The sequence below is a fragment of the Saccopteryx bilineata genome, chromosome 1 (assembly GCF_036850765.1).
Source record: "Saccopteryx bilineata isolate mSacBil1 chromosome 1, mSacBil1_pri_phased_curated, whole genome shotgun sequence".
Lineage (NCBI taxonomy): Eukaryota > Metazoa > Chordata > Mammalia > Chiroptera > Emballonuridae > Saccopteryx > Saccopteryx bilineata.
Genome location: NC_089490.1, coordinates 103459436 through 103479978, shown reverse-complemented (window position 1 = coordinate 103479978; position 20543 = coordinate 103459436). Strand labels below are relative to the sequence as shown.

Here is a 20543-nt window from a genome sequence, read left to right as displayed (position 1 = left end):
AGTCAGAGAGAGACAGACAGACAGGAAGGCAGAGAGATGAGAAACATCAATTCTTCATTGTGGTTCTTTAGTTGTTCATTGATTGCTCTCATATGTGCCGTGACTGGGGCTACAGCAGACCGAATGACCCCTTGCTCGAGCCAGCAACCTTGGGTCCAAGCTGGTGAGCCTTGCTCAAACCAGATGAGCCACGCTCAAGCTGGCAACCTTGGGATCTCGAACCTTGGTCCTCGGCATCCCAGTCCGATGCTCTATCCACTGCACCACCGGCCTGGTCAGGCACAACTGACTTTTATTTTATTTTTTTAATGTTTATTTAATTGATTTTTAGAGGGAGAGAAAGGAAGAGAGAGAGAGACAGGAACATCGATCCATTCCTGTGTGTGCCCAAATGGGGATCGAACCAGCAACCTCTGTGCTTTGGGCCGATGCTCTAACCAACTGAGCTATTGGGCCAGGGCGAACAACTGATCCTGAATACCTCGAATGCCATGATTATTGAAATGGAGTCTTAAAAGTGATAAATATTTTTACTAGTGTAGTAAATGACTTTCTGATGATTTTTACAATTCTTTATAAACAATATTGTTTTTGAGGTATTTCAGAGCTCATGTAGTATTTAATAAATAATATTTCATTTTGCCTGAACAGGCGGTGGCTCAGTGGATAGAGCGTCGAACTGGGATGTGGAAGACCCAGGTTCGAGACTCTGAGGTCGCCAGCTTGAGCCCAGCTCATCTGGTTTGAGCAAAAGCTCACCAGCTTGAGCCCAAGGTCGCTGGCTTGAGCAAGGGGTTACTCAGTCTGCTGAAGGCCTGCAGTCAAGGCACATATGAGAAAGCAATCAATGAACCACTAAAGTGTCACAACGAAAAACTGATGATTGATGCTTCTCATCTCTCTGCATTCCTGTATGTCTGTCCCTATCTATCCCTCTCTCTGTCTCTAAATAAATAAATAAAATATTAAAAAAAATATTTCATTTTAGTTCATTGCGTCTTAAATTTTGCCAAAAAACTACCCTTAATAGCAGAGAAAAATAAATACTCTGTGGAGAATAGTGTAGAGAGGCATGTGCATGTGTACCTGTACTTATGTGCATGGGGGCGTGGAATATCAAAATGGCAAGTAGGAATTTTTTTTTTTTAATAGGGACAGAGAGAGAGCCAGAGAGAGGGATAGACAGGGACAGACAGACAGGAACAGAGAGAGATGAGAAGCATCAATCATCAGTATTCCGTTGCAACACCCTAGTCGTTCATCGACTGCTCTCTCATATGTGCCCTGACCGGGGGCCTTCAGCAGACCGAGCAACTCCTTGCTGGAGCCAGCGACCCTGGGTCCAAGCTGGTGAGCTTTTCTTTTCTTTTCTTTTCTTTTTTTGCTCAAGCCAGATGAGCCCTCACCCAAGCTGGCGACCTCAAGATCTCGAACCTGGGTCCTTCCGCATTCCAGTCCAACGCTCTATTCACTGCGCCACCACCTGGTCAAGCTCAAGTAGCAATTTTTTGAAGGCCAACATTTTATCTGTAAAAATTGCATCTATTTCCCATTTTGTTTCATACAAATTTGAATTACTACCAATATAATGTTTTAAATGTCTTGCCATTATTGAAATGACGGTTCAGGAAGATAGGCTTTGTTTATCACGACTTCTGTGCCCAGCATTCTTTTCAGGTGCTCTAATCGCCCACTTTTCTCCAGAATCACTGTCCTTCTACAGCAGCTGATGAAATAGATTTTGTACTTAAGTTCCTAGTGGAGGAAATTGAAGCCTGAACATTTGTAATTTACCCAAGGTTACACAGCCACTAGTAGGAGTACTGGGAGTTTCTCCCAGAAGATGTCCCAGCTTCCCCAGTCCCATCGTCTCTTAAATCACTTCTGTTGTAACCAGACATTTATTGAGAAGAATACAGTGTACAGTGATGTGTTCTCAGTATGAGCTGATGATAAATAGACTCAAGTAGTTTATAACTTGATTGGTCTGAAAAGGTGCTAACTGGGGAGTGAAATAACAAGAAAAGCTAAGTGATACAAGGCAAGAAATGTTACACAAGGTAGTAACTGATTTCCAAGTAAGTGATACAAATAAACGTTACTCAGAGTTCTGAGAATGAAGCATTCAGATTGGGCTGAAGGAAATGGAAAGGTTTTGTGGAGGAAAAGAGGCTTGATTTTGTATTTTTCTAATCTCTCCTCTGGTGTTTTGTTTATTGCTAATAATGACTGAAAACAAGATCGGTATAACTATAGGTTTGTCTGTTTTGGTTTCTTTGTTGTTTGGAAGGTATTTGTATTTTTATGGCTTACGCCAGACTAAATAATTGTATAATTGCCCATTTAAATTTCTGTTCTTTTCCCTCCTGGATAGTATTAAGAAAATATGAACCTTATATGAATTTTATTTGAGTTACAAGCCTCCTTTTTGATCTCTCATATGGCATATTCATTCAGTTAAAAAAGAGTTTGGCAAGATTTTGATAGTAGGGTCTAGTTTGAGAACTGATCTAAGCAGAAAAGGGAAATGGTTATGACGGAGGAGGACCAAGTTTACGTGCCGATGGGATTAAAACTAGGAACAGGAGACTCAGAGGAGGCTGAATATAGGAAGGGATGTGGTGTCCTATGGAGTTAACATGTGGGTGCAGAGCAAAACTGTGTCATTTACAGTGTCAGTCACACAGCTCCACACCGCCTTTAGTCAAATACAGGGTGGGGCAAAAATAGGTTTAAGTTCTTTGTTTGGAAAATAATACAAAAATTGATAAATAATAGTACAAGCATAAACTGTTTTACATACTCACAACTGTAAATCTACTTTGCTTGACCCTGTACTTTTAGGACTGGAAGGGATTTCAAAGACAATTTGGTCAGACCCCCTTTACTAAATAGCTGAATAAACAGCCCATAGAGACTGAATACCTTGCCTCATCCTACCTTCTGGGTACAGGGGTATTGATGGAGAATCACTTCTGTTCCAGCTCAGTACGTTGACACAAGTTGATATAATTACATTGAAAATAGATAGCATTCTCTCTAGTACCTGCCATTGGGCTTGGTGCTATAGCTGGTGCTAAAGGTTAGCTCATCCCCTCTCCTCCAGGGATTTGCAGTCCAGTCAGATGCCAGTTGTGTACCTGTGTAATAACCTCAGATAGTCCCATGACTAAAATGGGACCCTGAATCCCACCAGGTTTCATTCTTACTGCACCTGTTCTTCCTGTGTCAGTAAGTGGTCCCAGGGTCTATTCAGTCAGTCGTACTAGTTGTACTGAAAACCTAGCAATTATGCTTGATTCTTTTCCTGGCCTCACCTCTATCCAGTCCGGCAGCACACCCTCTAACACACGCCCTGTTCTCTAGCTGAACTGCAACAGACTCCTGTTCATCCTTTAAGACTCTGCTAACATGACTTTTTCAGGGATGTCATTGTAGTGTTCTCCTAGGTGCTCCTTTAGTGCAGCTAGAGCCAGCAATAAACCGCTATTAAAATTGTCTGTCATTCTTTCAAGTTGGGAACTTTGCTTATATCTCTTTGTGAACCTAGTAAAGGCACATTAGACCTTTAGTTTTTTTTTTTGTTTGTTTGTTTTTTGTTTTTTTTTAAGTTTTATTTATTCATTTTAGAGAGGAGAGAGAGGACAGAGAGAGAGGGGGGAGGAGCTGGAGGCATCAACTCCCATATGTGCCCTGACCAGGCAAGCCCAGGGTTTCGAACCGGCGACCTCAGCATTTCCAGGTCGACGCTTTTATCCACTGCGCCACCACAGGTCAGGCTAGACCTTTAGTTTTTAAGCTGACACATTTTGAAGCCATCTGTTTATATAAGTCAGTACACTGAGTAGGAGAATTATTAGTTGAATTTGTGGTATTTATGAAGCATCCCGGTAAAATAAGTAAGGGTAAGTGGTAAAGGTAGACAGAGGCCAGATCTTGAAAACCCCAAATGCCACAAACAGAAATGAGCAGTTGTAGCTGGGCACACAGTCCACAAGGCCTGCCTTTCTACCAGATGTTATCGTGTGACTGTGTTCTGGTCAGTGCAAACAGATGTGCCATTTGCAAGAAGTATCCTTAAAAGGGGGGCATGTCTTGCCCTTTCTCTCCTTTCTGCTGGCTGGAATGAAATCTAAATGACCAGGACACTCCCACAGCCATCCCATTGTAGCAGGACCATGTCCTAGGGTTGGGATAGGAAGCTGGGAAGAAGCCTTGTCAGGAAGGAGGGCATTCCAGGGGGAGGAAGGGAATGAAAGGACACATTAAAGGTCGGAGAAAAGAGGGTGAACTGGAAGAGAAGACTGAAAAGGAGCCAGCAGTGTGATGGGAGGAAAACCAAGAAAGTGGTTCAGTAAAGAGGAGCTGGGCAGCCACTACCAGTTGAGTAAGAGAGAGACCAGGAAAAATAGACTTGACAGGGTGGAGGTCTGGCAGGGCCACTGAAGTGGGGTGGGCTGTAGGGTGGATGGGATAGATTTATGGGAGACAACTCTGAAAGGAAGGATATTTGTCCTTGAAAGAGACAGAGAATTTAGAGAGCAAGGAGTTACTGGAGTAGGGTGTGGAGTGAAGGGAAGTTCCTCCCAAGATACTGGGAATTTTTATATGCTGCTGGTAATAATCCCAATTGAGAGGGAAAGAGAAAGGAGGCAAAGTCTTTAGAAGATGACTTGATGAGATCCAGAGCGAAAAGGCAGAGATGGGACATTTGCAAGGAGGAGGTACATTCCTCTGTGGTGAAAGGAGTGGAGAAGAAAATGGAGCATATGGATGGGCAGGTTTATAGATCTGGGAAGCAGACAGGAGGCAGCTCCTATCTAAAGGCTTTTGTTTTCGCCTGACCAGGCTGTGGCACAGTGGATAGAGCATTGGACTGGAATGTGGAGGACCCAGGTTCGATATTCCGAGGTCACCAACTTGAGCACGGGCTCATCTGGTTTGAGCTAGGCTCACCAGCTTGAGCCCAAGGTCACTGGTTCAATCAAGGGGCCACTCGGTCTGCTCTAGCCCCCTGGTCAAGGCACATATGAGAAATCAATCAATGAACAACTAAGGAACCTCAACGAAGAATTGATGTTTCTCATTTCTCTCTCTTCCTGTCTGTCTGTCCCTATCTGTCCCTCTCTCTGACTCTCTGTCTCTGCCATAAAGACTTTTGTTTTTTTGTTTGTTTGTTTGTTTTTGTATCTTTCTGAAGGTGGAAACGGGGAGGCAGTCAGACTCCGCATGTGCCCCACTGGGATCCACCTGGCACGCCCACCAGGGGGCGAATCTCTGCCCATCTGGGCATTGCTCTGTTGCAACCAGAGCCATTCTAGCTCCTGAGGCAGAGGCCACAGAGCCATCCTCAGTGCCAGGGCCAACTTTGCTCCAATGGAGCCTTGGCTGCGGGAGAGGAAGAGAGAGACAGAGAGGAAGGAGAGGGGGAGGGGTGGAGAAGCAGATGGGCGCTTCTCTTGTGTGCCCTGGCTGAGAATCGAACCCGGGACTCCTGCACGCCAGGCCGACGCTCTACCACTGAGCCAACCGGCCAGAGCCAAGACTTTTGTTTTCTTCTGAAATATTTAGCAAGGTCATCAGCTGAAAACTCAGAGGTGGAAAGGTCATCACCCCTGATATCTTGTCAGTCTGTGTGTTGTTCTGTGCTGTGAGAAGAGCCTTTCCCAAGTTTTGGATGGATCGAGTAGCTGCCTTAAACCCCCTCAGTGCCCCTGCTTTCTTTTTTTTTTTTTTTTTTCTTTTTTTTTAAACGGTAATGGTATTTTTTTTTTTTATTCATTTTAGAGAGGAGAGGGAGAGACAGAGAGAGAGAGAGAGAGAGGAGAGACAGAGAGAGAGAAGGGGGGGAGGAGCTGGAAGCATCAACTCCCATATGTGCCTTGACCAGGCAAGCCCAGGGTTTCGAACCGGCGACCTCAGCATTTCCAGGTCGACGCTTTATCCACTGCGCCACCACAGGTCAGGCACGTCCCCTGCTTTCCATGAGACTCAAGGCCCATCCCAGTCAGGGCCCAGCTTCCCTTCCCGGCACCTTTCTCTCCAGTTTGCTCCCTGCCCTCCAGCCAAAGCCAGCTGCATTGTTGCTTTCAACCTTTGAGCACGCTCCTCTGGCACTGGCTGTCTCTGTCTCCCTACCTGTGAACTCCTCCAAGACCTTAGTCTCCTATCACATCCTGTTCGAACTCTTTGATTTTCATATGTATAACTATCCTCATATTGTAGCTTATTCATCTGGATTGAGCACAATGTCTGGTATTTAGCAGACACTGAGCAATGGATTGATCTTGATTGCTTTACCTGTTCCTTTAGCAATTCTTAATGAAATGAACATTATAAACTCTTAGTACTTGATGCAAGTAACACAGTGTTTCTTTTTCTTTTCTCTTCTTGTTTTTTTCCTAGGTGGTTCTGGAATGGAGCCGGGATCAGTACCATGTTTTGTTTGATTCCTACAGAGACAATATTGCTGGAAAGTCCTTTCAGAATCGGTGAGAAAATATCCGTTTTGGGAAGTACCATATTTCCCCATGTATAAGACGCACCTTTTCCTGAAAACTTAGGGGTCTAAAAACTGGGTGCATCTTATACAGTGGTTGTAGATTTTTTTTTACTTGTATTTCCTGCTTTTTTGTGCTTCTTTTTGCATTCATTGTTGGAGACAGCGATTCGTCATCAGACACAGATGACAAGCTAATGGATGGGAGCGGTTTTTTTGTTGTTTTTTTTTTACAGAAACAGAGAGAGTCAGAGAGAGGGACAGGGATAGACAGACAGGAACGGAGAGATGAGAAGCATCAATCCGTTTTTCATTGCGCATTGCGACACCTTAGTTGTTCATTGATTGCTTTCTCATATGTACCTTGACCATAGGCCTTCAGCAGACCAAGTAACCCCATGCTCGAGCCAGTGACCTTGGGTCCAAGCTGGTGAGCTCTGCTCAAACCAGATGAGCCCGCACTCAAGCTGGAGAGCTCGGGGTCTCAAACCTGGGTCCTCCACATCCCAGTCCAATGCTCTATCCACTGTGCCACTGCCTGGTCAGGCTGGATGGGTGTTTTGACAGTGATGAGGAGTTGTATGAATTTTATGCTGAATAAAACTTGAGTTCAATAACTTTATGTAGCCCTGGCCGGTTGGCTCAGTAGTAGAGCGTCGGCCTGGCGTGCAGGAGTCCCGGGTTCGATTCCCGGCCCGGGCACACAAGAGAAGCGCCCATCTGCTTCTCCACCCCTCCCCCTCTCCTTCCTCTCTGTCTCTCTCTTCCCCTCCCGCAGCCAAGGCTCCATTGGAGCAAAGTTGGCCCTGGCACTGAGGATGGCTCTGTGGCCTCTGCCTCAGGCGCTAGAATGGCTCTGGTCACAACAAAGTGACGCCCCAGATGGGCAGAGCATCGCCCCCTGGTGGGCATGCCAGGTGGATCCCGGTCGGGCGCATGCAGAATCTGACTGCCTCCCCGTTTCCAACTTCAGAAAAATACAAAAAAATAATAATAATAACTTTATGTAATATATATATCATTTTTTCAAATTTTGGGCCCCCAAACTAAGATGCATCTTATACATGCAAGCTTCTTATACAGGGGTCCCCAAACTACGACCCGCGGACCTCATGCGGCCCCCTGAGGCCATTTATCTGGCCCCTGCTGCACTTCCGGAAGGGGCACCTCTTTCATTGGTGGTCAGTGAGAGGAGCATAGTTCCCATTGAAATACTGGTCAGTTTGTTGATTTAAATTTACTTGTTCTTTATTTTAAATATTGTATTTGTTCCCGTTTTTTTTTTTTTACTTTAAAATAAGATATGTGCAGTGTGCATAGGGATTTGTTCATAGTTTTTTTATATAGTCAGGCCCTCCAATGGTCTGAGGGACAGTGAACTGGCCCCCTGTGTAAAAAGTTTGGGGACCCCTGTTCTTACACATGGGGAAATATGGTAGTTTACTTTGACTTAAATGATGAGTCATGAAATCACCCATGCTTTAAATACAGCAGCTGATGTGGTCTTTCCAAGTTGTAGATATGGTTTAACTTATCCAAGACAACACCCATCTGAAAGAACCTTGTAGTCCATCCTCACATATATTTTTTATACATAAATTTTTATTAATTTTAATGGGGTGACATCAATAAATCAGGGTACATATATTCAAAGGAAACATGTCCAGGTTATCTTGTCATTCAGTTATGTTGCATACCCATCACCCAAAGTCAGATTGTCCTCTGACACCTTCTATCTAGTTTTTTTTGTGCCCCCCTCCTCCCCCTCCCCTCCTCCCCCCCCCCGCCCATAACCACCACACTCTTGTCCATGTTTCTTAGTCTCATTTTTATGTACCACCAATGTATGGAATCATGCAGTTCTTGGTTTTTTCTGATTTACTTATTTCACTCCATATAATGTTATCAAGATCCCACCATTTTGTTGTAGATGGTCCAATGTCATCATTTCTTATGGCTGAGTAGTATACCATAGTGTATATGTACCACATCTTCTTTATCTAGTCATATATATATATATATGGTCTACCGGAAAGTTCTGTCCATTTCTATCACAAGTTTCGACACGTAAGCACGTTTATTTGGCGCATGTGTGCCTCTCTATTTTTATCACTTCATGTATACATACTGACGTAGCAAATTAACTAAAACAAAGTTGATTCACATTAGTCTTATGTGTGAAGCGATAGCGTACCCATGGCTACTGATAAAGTTCATTTACGCCACTGTAATTTTTATGAATTTCAACAAGGAAGAAATGCTACAGAAGCATGTCTGTCGCATCCACCATATTCCCCGGACTTAGCACCCTCCAACTATCACTTGTTTTTGTCCTTACAAAGTATTTTGAAAGGCAAAAAATTCAAAAATGAAGAAGATATCAAACAAGCACTGGTTCAATTTTTCGCATCAAACATCCTCACATTTTTTAGATGGAAAATCTGACTCCCAAAGAGTAATCCTGCCCTGCAGTTTATTTTATTTATTTATTTACTTTTGTGACAGAGACAGAGAGTCAGAGAGAGGGACAGATAGGGACAGATAGTAAGAGAGAGAGATGAGAAGCATCAATTTTTTGTTGTTGCATCTTAGTTTCATTGATTGTTTTTTTCATACATGCCTTGACTGGGAGGCTACAGCAGACTGAGTGACCCCTTGCTTGAGCCAGTGACCCTGGGCTCAAGCTGGTGAACCTTACTCAAACCAGATGAGCCCGCGCGCAAGCTGGCGACCTCGAGGTCTCGAACTTGGGTCCTCCATGTCCCAGTTCAATGCTCTATCCACTGCGCCACAACCTGGTCAGGCCCCTGCAGTTTATTGAATACTTTGTTACCCAGTCTTATTTTATCCTTCCCCATTTCTGAGAGGTAAAGGTAATTCCCCCAGAAGGATGAGGAAACTGGGTGGCTGCTCTATAGCCAGTGCTGAGCTCTGCCCAGTATTCTTTGGTCTGTGTTAACCAGGGCTGGAGCCTCACCTGTCCCTTTGGTTCACACCTTGCGGCCTCGCTGTGGCTGTGGGAAGGAGCAAACAGCAATGTGTTGGGTCATTGGCTCCTTAAGGCCAAGCTTCTTGGTGCAGCCAGTCTTGAGTGCTGCCTTCAACTTTTCTTTCCTTTGGGGAGCTTTCCTCTCTTACAGGACAGACCTGATGGAACCAGTCTTTTCCAGTGTCTCCCTTCCCTTCTTGCAGCTAAAATGAATCACACAGGCTCTTTTGGGTTTTTGTCTATAAAACGTACTTATCTTATATCAATAAATGTCTATGGTGCAAACGGTTTAAACAATACAGAGACAGAAAAAGGAAAGCCTCTCTTCCATTCTGGATGTGCTTTCACCCAGAGGAGCCACTGTTAGTGAGTTTTTGTTTTGGGTTCTTCTGATGATCGTCATTTCACCTTTAAAAAAAATAAACAGTCCTCTCCTTTTTGGTTTATTGACTTTATGCAGCATCTGTTGACTTTCCTTTCCATTACAATGGCACACAACAAGTCACTACAGGGCAAGGAACAAGAGGAGACCAGAACAACTGTGGGGTAGTTGCCAAGGTCGTTAACCTCACAAAAGACCTGGCTCTAAATGTCAGAGGCCATAAGCTGTCTGAGAGATCCTGACTGTCACTTTCCCCTGAGGATAGATGCCACAATTCCTTCCCTCTACTCTCCCCAAACCAGAAAACCTAATGAGGCTCTAAGTAATAATTGGTGTCAACTGACACACTTTGACAGTTTTCTGAGAACCTCCAGACTATATCACTGATTCCTCTGGAGTCCTTGTCCCCAGCTTAGAAACACTTCCTTCTCCCTTTGTTCACTTGTTGTGAGCACTTAAGTGATTTCTATCAAGTGGGTTGTTTTAAAAATAACTGTGCTAATTAGATGTATGCACTGCTATAGTCTTCACTATCTCACTGAAGAGGGCTTCTGTGATTTTTGTGTGTGTGTATGTGACAGAGACAGTGACAGAGAGAGAGGGACAGATAGGGACAGACAGACAGGAAGGGAGAGAGATGAGAAGCATCAATTCCTCGTTGCGGCACCTTAGTTGTTTATTGATTGCTTTCTCATATGTACCTTTACCTGGAGGCTACAGCAGATGGAGTAACCCCTCACTCAAGCCAGTGACCTTGGGTTCAAGCTGATGAGCCTTGCTCAAACCTGATGAGCCCGCTCTCAAGCTGGCCACTTTGGGGTTTCGAACCTGGGTCCTCTGCATCCCAGTCCGATGTTCTATCCACTGTACCATCACCTGGTCAGGTGGGCTTCTGTGATTTCTTGAGTTGACCAAGAGCTTTACTCTTTGCTTTGGTCCCTAACACACCCAATAAATGGTACCCTGAATTTGCTCCTTCAGTGAAGAATCTTTGAGTCTTACTCCGTTTTAGACTCTGAGATATGACTATCTGCTGTAAAGAAATTTTCTAGCCTAGAAGGGGCAATAGCTTGAAGCCAAGTAACTACAGAAGTAGGGAAACTCTAGATCTTTCCCTTAGGTTTTCTTAAAACATCAGATTTCATAGTTTCTGGGGATCTGTGGAATCAAAACTATTTCTATAACCACACTATAGTATTACTTGCTTTTTATTGTGTTGACAGTAGCACTGAAGATACAAAAGTGGTGTGAGTAAAATTGCCACACCTTACTTAGCGTGAGTCATCATGTTCTTCACCACATGTTTGCAGGGGTGAGGAAAAGCTAGTTTCACTTAAAAGCATTCATGGTGAAGCAGTAAAATATACCGCTCGCAAAAATGAGGGGATATTTTATAGCTTCATATTCATTTTGAAATATCCCCTCATTTTTGTGAGCAGTATATTTTAATATTCCTTCTGAGTAAATGTTTCTTTACTATCTATGTGATGGAATTAGAAGCAGACATAAAGCATATGACTGCATGGGGATCGTCTTGAGGAAAAGCCCTGGAGTGGTTGGTTGGGCTGCAGCCTGACTAGCTCTTCTGTTTCCTGGAACACCATTGTTATAACTCGAAAGGTCAAGTTCAAGTGTGATTACTCAGACTTGGTTATTGGTAGGTATTTTCCAGATGGTGAACAAAACGATCCTATCTCTTAAAGGAAAGCAAGTTACTATAATAGTATTTGCTGTGAATGATAAAGCTTGAGCTTTAAAGTGAAAATTTGAATTTTGGAAAACTTGTTTCCACCAAGTTTTCTTACCAGCTTTGCAATATTCTAGACTTTTCTGATTTAGATTTGTGGTATAATGCAAAAAATCACACTTGTAAATATTGTATAAGTAAATTAAAGAAACGTGTCATCATTTGGCAGGTCTGCATAGCTCAGTATGTTGTTCCAGATAACCAGTACATTGACATTAGAGACTACTGCATGGGTGAAAGAGCCATTCAGATGCAAGAAAGATCAGTGGATTTTTTTTTTTTAGAAAATTTTTTTTTCCAGAGACAGAGTCAGAGAGAGGGATAGACAGGGACAGACAGACAGGAACCGAGAGATGAGAAGCATCAATCATCAGTTTTTCGTTGCAACACCTTAGTTGTTCATTGATTGCTTTCTCATATGTGCCTTGACCACAGGCCTTCAGCAGACCGAGTAACCCCTTGCTCATACCAGCAACCTTGGGTCCAAGCTGGTGAGCCTTGCTCAAACCAGATGAACCCGCACTCAAGCTGGAGACCTCAGGGTCTCGAACCTGGGTCCTCCACATCCCAGTCTGATGCTCTATCCACTGCGCCACTGCCAATGAATTTTAATGTAAAAGCACAGAAAGTTTATTAATGTGGTTTCAGAAATCACACTGTAACCATTTTGTTTGTTTGTTTTCTGGGTTTTTTTGTGACAGAGAGAAGGACAGATTGGGACAGACAGACAGGAAGGAAGCGAGATGAGACCTTAGTTGGTCGTTTATTACTTTCTCATATGTGCCTTGACCGGGGGGCTACAGCAGAGCAGGTGACCCTCACTCAAGCCAGCAACTTTGGGCTCAAGTTGGCAACCTAGGGGTTCGAACCTGGGTCCTCCACGTCCTAGTCCGATGTTCTATCCACTGCACCACAGCCTGGTTAGGCACAGTGTAACTAATTTTTAAGAAACTACTGCCCTGGCTACAGTGGTAAAGCGTCCACCAGAATGTGGAAGTTCCGGGTTCAATTTCCAGTCAGGGCACATAGGAGAAACAACCATCTTCTTCCCCGTTTCTATACCCTCCTCTGTCTCTCTCTTCCCCTCCCACTGCCTTGGCTCAAATGGTTTGAGCAAAGTTTGCCCTGGCCGCTGAGGATGGCTACATGGCCTCGTCCTCAGGAACTAACATAGCTTGGTTGCTGAGCAACAGAGCAGCAGCCCAGATGGGCAGAGCATCACCTGGTAGGGGGCTTGCTGAGTGGATCCCAGTCAGGACACATACAGGTGTCTATCTCTGCCTCCCTGCCTCTCACTGAAAAAATAAAATAAAATAATAAAATATAAAAATACTACCACTTATTTTAGTGTAGCAGCAAAGAAGAATATCCACTGTTATCTGAAAGGGCTATTAAAATACTCCTCTTTCCAACTTTATACAGGGGGTCCTTGGGTTATGACAGTCTGACATACGACATTTCTAGTTTATGATGCTCACTCCCATAAAAAGTTAAAAAAATTGAGACGTGTTTTCAGCTTATGCCGTTAGCGTTGTACTTACAGACTACGTGAGTGAACTAGTTTAGTTGTGCGTGGCAGAAGAATACACAGTAATGTAGCGTATGAGTGAGAGCTGGCGTCCCCTAGTACACTTACCTACGTCATTTTGGTCTGTTAAAAGTACAAGTGTTCCATTTGTGTTGAGTGTGTTTCGACTTACACCAAAATTTGGGTTACGTCACTGTTTTAGGAATGGAACTGTCGTAACCCGAGAACCCCATATCTATGTGAGTCTGCATTATTTTCATATACTTCAACCAAAACAGCATAAGGGGGACAGCCTGAATACAGGAGATTTGAGGTGTTTGCTTTCTTCTGCTAAATCACTAAAGAGATTTGCAGAAAGGAAAACAATGCCTCTCTTCTCACTGAAGTTTTTTATTATTTTGGGAAATATTTTTATTAAAAAAACAACAACCTTATTTGTATGAACAGTTTACATGTGAGAGTTTTATTTTGTTTTAAAATGAATTAAGAAATATTTTTAAATATCTTGTCTTTAAATATGGCAGGTATGCATGGTTATAACCTGTAACCAAAGCTTTTTCAGGGACTCAGTAATTTTTAAGAGTGTGAAGAGTCAGGAGACTAAAAAGTTTGAGAACCATCTTCTTAGTGTAGCAGTTCTCAGACTTTAGTGTGCATCATAATCCCATGGAAGGCTTGGAAAACATAGTTTCTCCCCACCTCCAGAGTGTCTGAGTCTGTGGGTCTCGGAAGGACCCAGGGGTTTGCATTTCTAACATGTTCTCTGAGGATACTGAAGCTGCTGGCCTGAGGACCACACTTTGAGAGCTATTGCATAATGAGTCCTTAGTGAAATATAATCTCCTGGCTTCTCCAGTTTTCATTTTAATAGCACTGACTTTTTCTAAGAAAAGCTCAAAATGGATTGTCTTTCTTTTTTTCACTCAACCGTTTATTGAGTACGTTTTCAACCTACTGTGCCTTATGCTGTGCTAGACGCTGATGGTGCAGTTATATAAATCCCTGACCCGAGGGGGTTTCAAAACAGAAGGAAAACTAGCTTAGAAAATCCAAATATTGAAGATACCAGTTTTCATCATTCTTGCTCTCTTTCTGAAGAATTGTGTGTGTGTGTGTGTGTGTGTATGTTAAATATTTCTTTATCTAGTCTTCGATTGTATTAAAATATAGTTTGATTTTTATGCAGGGATATTTTAAAATTGCCTAATGGATCATATATAACATATCACATGTTCTAATATATTTTAGAATAGCATAATGTTTATAGGAAATTTCATTGTTTTACTAGTTTTTCTGTCTTTTAATATTGTTTGCCCTGAATGAAAAATAATTGTTTTATGTGTCAGTAACAAGTGAATATATAAATTATTTACTGCTACTAATTGTGAGGCCTTAAGTCAGTTTGGGGCTCAGTTTTGTCATCTCTAAAACATAGGTATTAGATTAAATATAATACCTCTTCCAACTCTTTGGTTCTAAGATACTATTTAAGTTCTAAGTTTTCTTTCCTACTTAGGGAATATAGAACCTACAGACAGTTAAGTGCCTTTTTGTTCATTAAAATGAAAGTTGTGTCACTGTCACCACAGCTTTGGTTTTGAGTCATAGGTGACTTATATAGTCTTCAGTCTAAGATAAAGACTTCCTTCTCTTCTGGAAACTAAGATAGTGGTCTTGTGGTTAGAACTGAAGGCTCACACTCACTGTTACCATGTCTAATAGAAAAACAAGTTGACTCACTGACCTGGAGCAGATCACACGATCTCCTTAGGTTTGTTAGTTTAACACCAAAGAGTTAAATTGACCATATAATATAGCCTTATTAGAAGAACCAGCACATACATGCATTATATATACTTACCTTGTTTTCTTCAAGTGAACATGTGTGGATAGCTCTTGATTCTATTAAAAAATCTTCACTAGCAGATAGTTACTTTTACAGGAAAGCTTGGAATGTGTGATTCTTTTTTTTTTTTAAAACTGACTCCCCAGCATGTAGAACAGTGCCTAGCACATACTAAGTGCTCAATAAATAATTACTCAATGAATGGGTAGATACTACTTTCCTCTCATCTCACCTGCTTCTTTTAAGTGAAAAGTGGTTGTTGTGTCGATATTTCTTCCTTTGATAAAATGAAAGAATTATCCACCAAAGCACATTTATTTTTCCATGAGCTAATTAACCCTGTGCTGAGTGATGTGACTGTAGCCACAAGCAAAGGCGTGATGTTTTGGTCAGGCTCCTGTGCCCTTCATACTGCTGTGGGCCTTGACCTAGGCCTGGCCTGTGAGGAGGACAAAAGGAGGGTCAGCTTTGGTCCTTGGCCTTCAAAATAAAAACAAAAGCCCCAGAACTGTACCATACCATTACTTGGAAAAGACCAAACTAGAAAGTATGTGTCATGTGTCTCTATGAACACCTGTGTCATAGGCTCAGAGCATACCCTGAAAGATGGGTAGGTTGATGAAAGACAGGGAAGAAGGCTTTCAGCCAGGGGTATAGCCTGAACAGAAACACAGGATACTCAAGAATTACAAGCCTGCCTGACTCCTTATTTTGAGGATAAGATAATAAGGAAAAAAAATCACACAGGTTTGAGAAGTTCTTCTGTGCGAGTGTCTTGTAGAAACCATCGACTCATTCAGCAAATACTGAGCTTCTGTGTGCTAGGCACTCTTGTTCAGGGAACAAAACAGGGAAGTTTCCTGCCTTCTTGGAGCTTATATTCTAGGAGAGGGACATTCTAGGCTTGGGGGCAGCAAGGAACAGGAAAGCTATCACATTAAATAGAGCTAAGTCTTCATTCTGGACTGCCTGAGGATTCTTTTTTGGGTCATTTTAAGCTTCTATTTTTTTTCCCTTATGTTTGGCTGCATTTGTATACCAATTTGCTAAACTAAGAATGTAACAGTTTAATATGAGCTTCTGAGACCTCCCCACAATCTCAAATGTAGAGTGATAGCACCCTCTTTACAAGGTGGTTTTGAGAATTAAACCATGCAAACTTCATAAAGTACATGAACTGCATAAAGAATATTCTCAACATATATTAGTCCCTCAGCCCCAGTTTGAAAACATGCAATTATGTGACATAATGCCATGGTGGAATTGCCTGCTCACTGATTTTTTTTTCATAACCTCTAAGTTTAAACCTGTTATACTCTTTCTTATTTGCAAATGTATTGGAAAATGCATATGAACTGGAGGACTTGTGGGTTTGCTCTAGGCTCTGTCTGCCCATGCCGATTGACGTGGTGTACACGTGGGTGAATGGCACCGATCTTGAACTACTGAAGGAACTACAGCAAGTCAGGCAACAGATGGAAGAGGAGCAGAAAGCAATGAGGTAAAACTGAGATTTGAAAAACAAAACACAAAAAGTCCTGTAAGTACGAGTCACAATACAGCTCAGAAGAGAAAGGTGACATTTACCATGCTATCCAAACAAAAGTTTGCACCTCAAATTTATGCCATTGCAAGCTCTTAGCAACTATATGTCTGACCCTTGTTTTTTGGTACCTGATGAGGCTTCAGCCACTTTGGTGAGATCTGGCCTCATTTGGTCAGGTGGCCATTTTAGACTGTGGTTCTCTAGTGGTGGTCTTGGTCTCTGAGGAGCCTAAAGGTGGAGGAGCCTCCCAAGCGAGCTCTGGGCTTTCTGTTCACTCAGTCTGAGTCCCAGGTATCATTAAGAAGTAAGGTTTTATTATGTAAAATAGCTGTACAGGAAGATGGACTGTTCTCTTAAAAAATAAGATAGGCCTAGCCTAGGCGAGTCCAACAGTTTTTATGCCCGGGCCAGATTAGAAACATTTTTCACAGTCCGGACAAAATATTAAAATTTTAAAATGTTAAATACAAAAACGATTCATTTAAGAAAACAAAATTTTATTATATAATTTGTTTATGAATAAATATAAGTAATTTAGTACAACAAATTAACAAAAAAACTAATGTGACATGTTGAGGCGCTTTGCATCGCCTATTATTTTTTTAATATCTGGCTCTATACTTGTAGTAGCTATTCTTTTTTTTTTTTTTTTTTTTCCTTTTTTTGTATTTCTCTGAAGTTGGAAATGGGGAGGCAGTCAGACAGACTCCTGCATGCGCCCGACCGGGATCCACCCTGCTCGCCCACCAGGGGGCGATGCTCTGCCCATCTTGGGGTGTCGCTCTGCCGCACTCAGAGCCACTCTAGCGCCTGAGGCAGAGGCCACAGAGCCATCCTCAGCACCCGGGCAAATGCTGCTCCAATGGAGCCTTGGCTGCGGGAGGGGAAGAGAGAGACAGAGAGGAAGGAGAGGGAGAGGAGTGGAGAAGCAGATGAGCGCTTCTCCTGTGTGCCCTGGCCGTGAATCAAACCCGGGACTCCCGCACGCCAGGCCGACACTTTACCACTGAGCCAAGCGGCCAGGGCCTGTAGTAGCTATTCTTAACACAGCCTGCAAATGTAAATCATTCAATCTTGATCTTGTACTTTTATTTAGATTTATTAAAGAAAAAGTTTGTTCACAAATACAAGTTGAGCTGAAGATTACTGAAGATATTGTAGTTTATGTATAACAATTTAAAAGTACCACTGATTTTATTTTCACAGTGCGTTGTGTGGAGAATACTAAAAATTTAATCGCGGGCCATATAAACTCATTACACTGGCCGTATTTTGGCCATGTCTGGCCTACCCTGACCAGTGGTGGCTCAGTGGATGGAATGTAGTGGATAGAGCATCAGCCTTGGACGCTGAGGTCCAAGGTTTGAAACCCCGAGGTTGCCGACTTGAGCCTGGGTTTGTCCAGCTTGAGTGCGGGTTTGTCCAGCTTGAGTGCGGGCTCAGCGGCTTGAGCACAGGCTCACTGGCTTGAGCCCAAGGTCCCTGGCTTGAAGCCTAAGGTCATTGGCTCAGCTGGAGGCCCCTCACCTACCCTCCCACCCAGTCAAGGCACATATGAGAAGCAATCAGTGAATAACTAAAGCGCTATAGCTACGAGTTGATGCTTCTTATCTCTCTCTTCCTGTCTGCCTCTGTCTTTGTCTATTTCTCTCTCTCTCTCTAAAAAGGAAACAAAATAGGCCTACAGATTTAAATCTTTTTCCAATTGATACAGTTAAAAGTGTATTTTTCTATAAGATTTTTTTTTCGTATTTTTCTGAAGTTAGAACTGGGGAGGCAGACAGACTCCTGCATGAGCCCAACTGGGATCCACCCAGCATGCCCACCAGGGGGCGATGCTCTGCCCATCTGGGGCGTTGCTCCAATGTGACTGGAGCCATTCTAGCGCCTGAGGCAGAAGCCATGGAGCCATCCTCAGCGCCCAGGCCTACTTTGCTCCAATGGAGCCTCAGCTGCGGGAGGAGAAGAGAGACAGAGAGGAAGGAGAGGGGGAGGGGTGGAGAAGCAGATGGGCGTTTTTCCTGTGTGCCCTGGCCAGGAATTGAACCCGGGACTTCCACATACCAGGCTGACACTCTACTGCTGAGCCAGCCGGCCAGGGCTCTTTTTAAAAAGATTTTATTTATTGATTTTAGAGGAAGGAGAGAGCGAGAGAAAGAAAGGGAGGAAGCATCAACTCATAGTAGTTGCTTCTCTAATGTGTGCCTTGACTGGGCAAGCCCGAGGTTTTGAACTGGTGACCTCAGCATTCCAGGTTGAGGTTTTAATCCATTGTGCCACTACAGGTCACTGTGGAACTAGAAACTTTGGTAATTTTTTTAATGTGAAATTTTGATTATATTATGTCCTTTACCTGGGAAAGGCAATGTAGGCTTCTGGAGAACCTGAGAGCTAGGGACCTGGCTGCTGTTTAACTTCCCCTCTGCGTCCTCTGCAGTGTTTGCTGAGAGCCCCATGCACTTCTCTGTGAATATTATGGCTGCACCCCAGTTGCAGGTCACTGGCCAGGTTATGCTGCAACAAACAGTCTCTCTCAGCATTAGAGAATAACGTAAGACCTTCCTAGTGCACGAAAACGACTTTGACAGCCTGCTACCATGTCTAACTAGTAAAATGTGAAAGCTTAGATTTAAAGTAAACTGTCATGGTTACTGTGGAAGGTGCATGATGATATTTGTTGATCGCATTTTCATTGAAACCTATAATTTATAACATTATAAGCATCATAGTACCTCCTAACCTACTGGTTAGTTCCAGTGGTGTGATCAAGAAAACCAGTGTTGTAAGTCATCTCTTATTCAAGTTTAGGGCTGGTGTCCATGCATATGTAATGAAATGTATTTGCTTTCATTAGAGAAATCCTTGGGAAGAACACAACAGAACCAACCAAAAAGAGGTAAGCAGTTTGATTTTCCTCCCAGGAATAAAAATTGAAGGGCTGAAGTGAAACTCCCAGCTAGCTTCTCACTTGTTTCTGTTGGAAACACGGTATTTTGTATTAACTCTTTTGCTCCTGTTCAACCCCTCTTTGGCTAGTTTTTGACCGCCAAATTACACGCATCCATTAGATGGAAAATTTTGCAGTGCTGAAGGCGAATTTGACTGAGAACTCTGGTTATTTGGGTTGTCGCTAACCAAAGGATATCATTTTTTGGAAGGGTTAGAACGTTTTTTTTTCTTTAGCATTTCCATTAATCTGTCTTGGTGTATGGTTCTCTTAGTCTGCTTAAACTTCAATTTATACCCAGTGTTTTTATTTATATCTATTATTTAATTATGTGTTTAATGTATATTTTCTTACCTTTTTTTTTAGGGGAGAGGAGGAGAGATAGTGAGGTAGACTCCCACATGCACCCTACCAGAATCCACCTGGCAACCCCATCTGGGGTTGAAGTTTGAGCACTGAGCTATTTTCAGCTCCTAAGGCTGATGCGCTCCAATGGAGCTATTCTCAGCACCTGGGGCCATACTTGAACCAATCAAACCACTGGCTGTGGGAGAGAAGAGGAGGAGAAGGGGGAGAGGGAGGGGGAGAGAAGCAGATGGTCTCTTCTTCCGGGTGCCCTGGCTGGGAGTTGAACTCAGGACATTCATACGCCGGGCCAATACTCTATCCTCTGAGCCACTGGCCAGGGCTCTTATCTTTAAATGCCATCAAAGTATGCAACTTATATTTGAGGACTGGGAAGGGAATTTCAGCTCAGTGACAAAAGTCAATATCTCTATGTTGATTTGAATCATATATGACTTAGAACCTTAAAATAAGACTGTCTCACTGAGAAGTGGAAATCTCTGCTCGTGGCCACTTCCCCATTTCCCCATTAGGCTTAAAAGAGATATTCATGGGAAAAATGATCCTGAGCAATTCTAAGATCCAGAAGTACCTTTTGAATCATGTTTATGTTAATTATGTATACTTATTTATAAATACCACTGTTAATACTGTTATTTTTAAATGGCTTTTAAGTTATTTAAAGTATTTAAATGCCTTTTAAATTATTTAAAA

General features: G+C 42.8%; 1 protein-coding gene across 4 annotated transcripts in view; it reads left to right on the top strand.

Moving 5' to 3' along the window:
* The window catches only part of GNPTAB (N-acetylglucosamine-1-phosphate transferase subunits alpha and beta), a 74588-nt gene that overhangs the window by 14959 nt on the left and 39086 nt on the right, over window positions 1-20543 (top strand). For 3 of the 4 annotated variants that reach the window (XM_066262938.1, XM_066262915.1, XM_066262932.1), the window contains exons 2-4: window positions 6406-6491; window positions 16373-16492; window positions 19392-19433. In XM_066262938.1, the coding sequence (XP_066119035.1) occupies window positions 16386-16492; window positions 19392-19433 (149 nt within the window). In that variant the 5' untranslated portion in view covers window positions 6406-6491; window positions 16373-16385. The remainder of the gene's footprint in view (window positions 1-6405; window positions 6492-16372; window positions 16493-19391; window positions 19434-20543) is intronic. The other variant, XM_066262923.1, reaches the window with a different exon arrangement.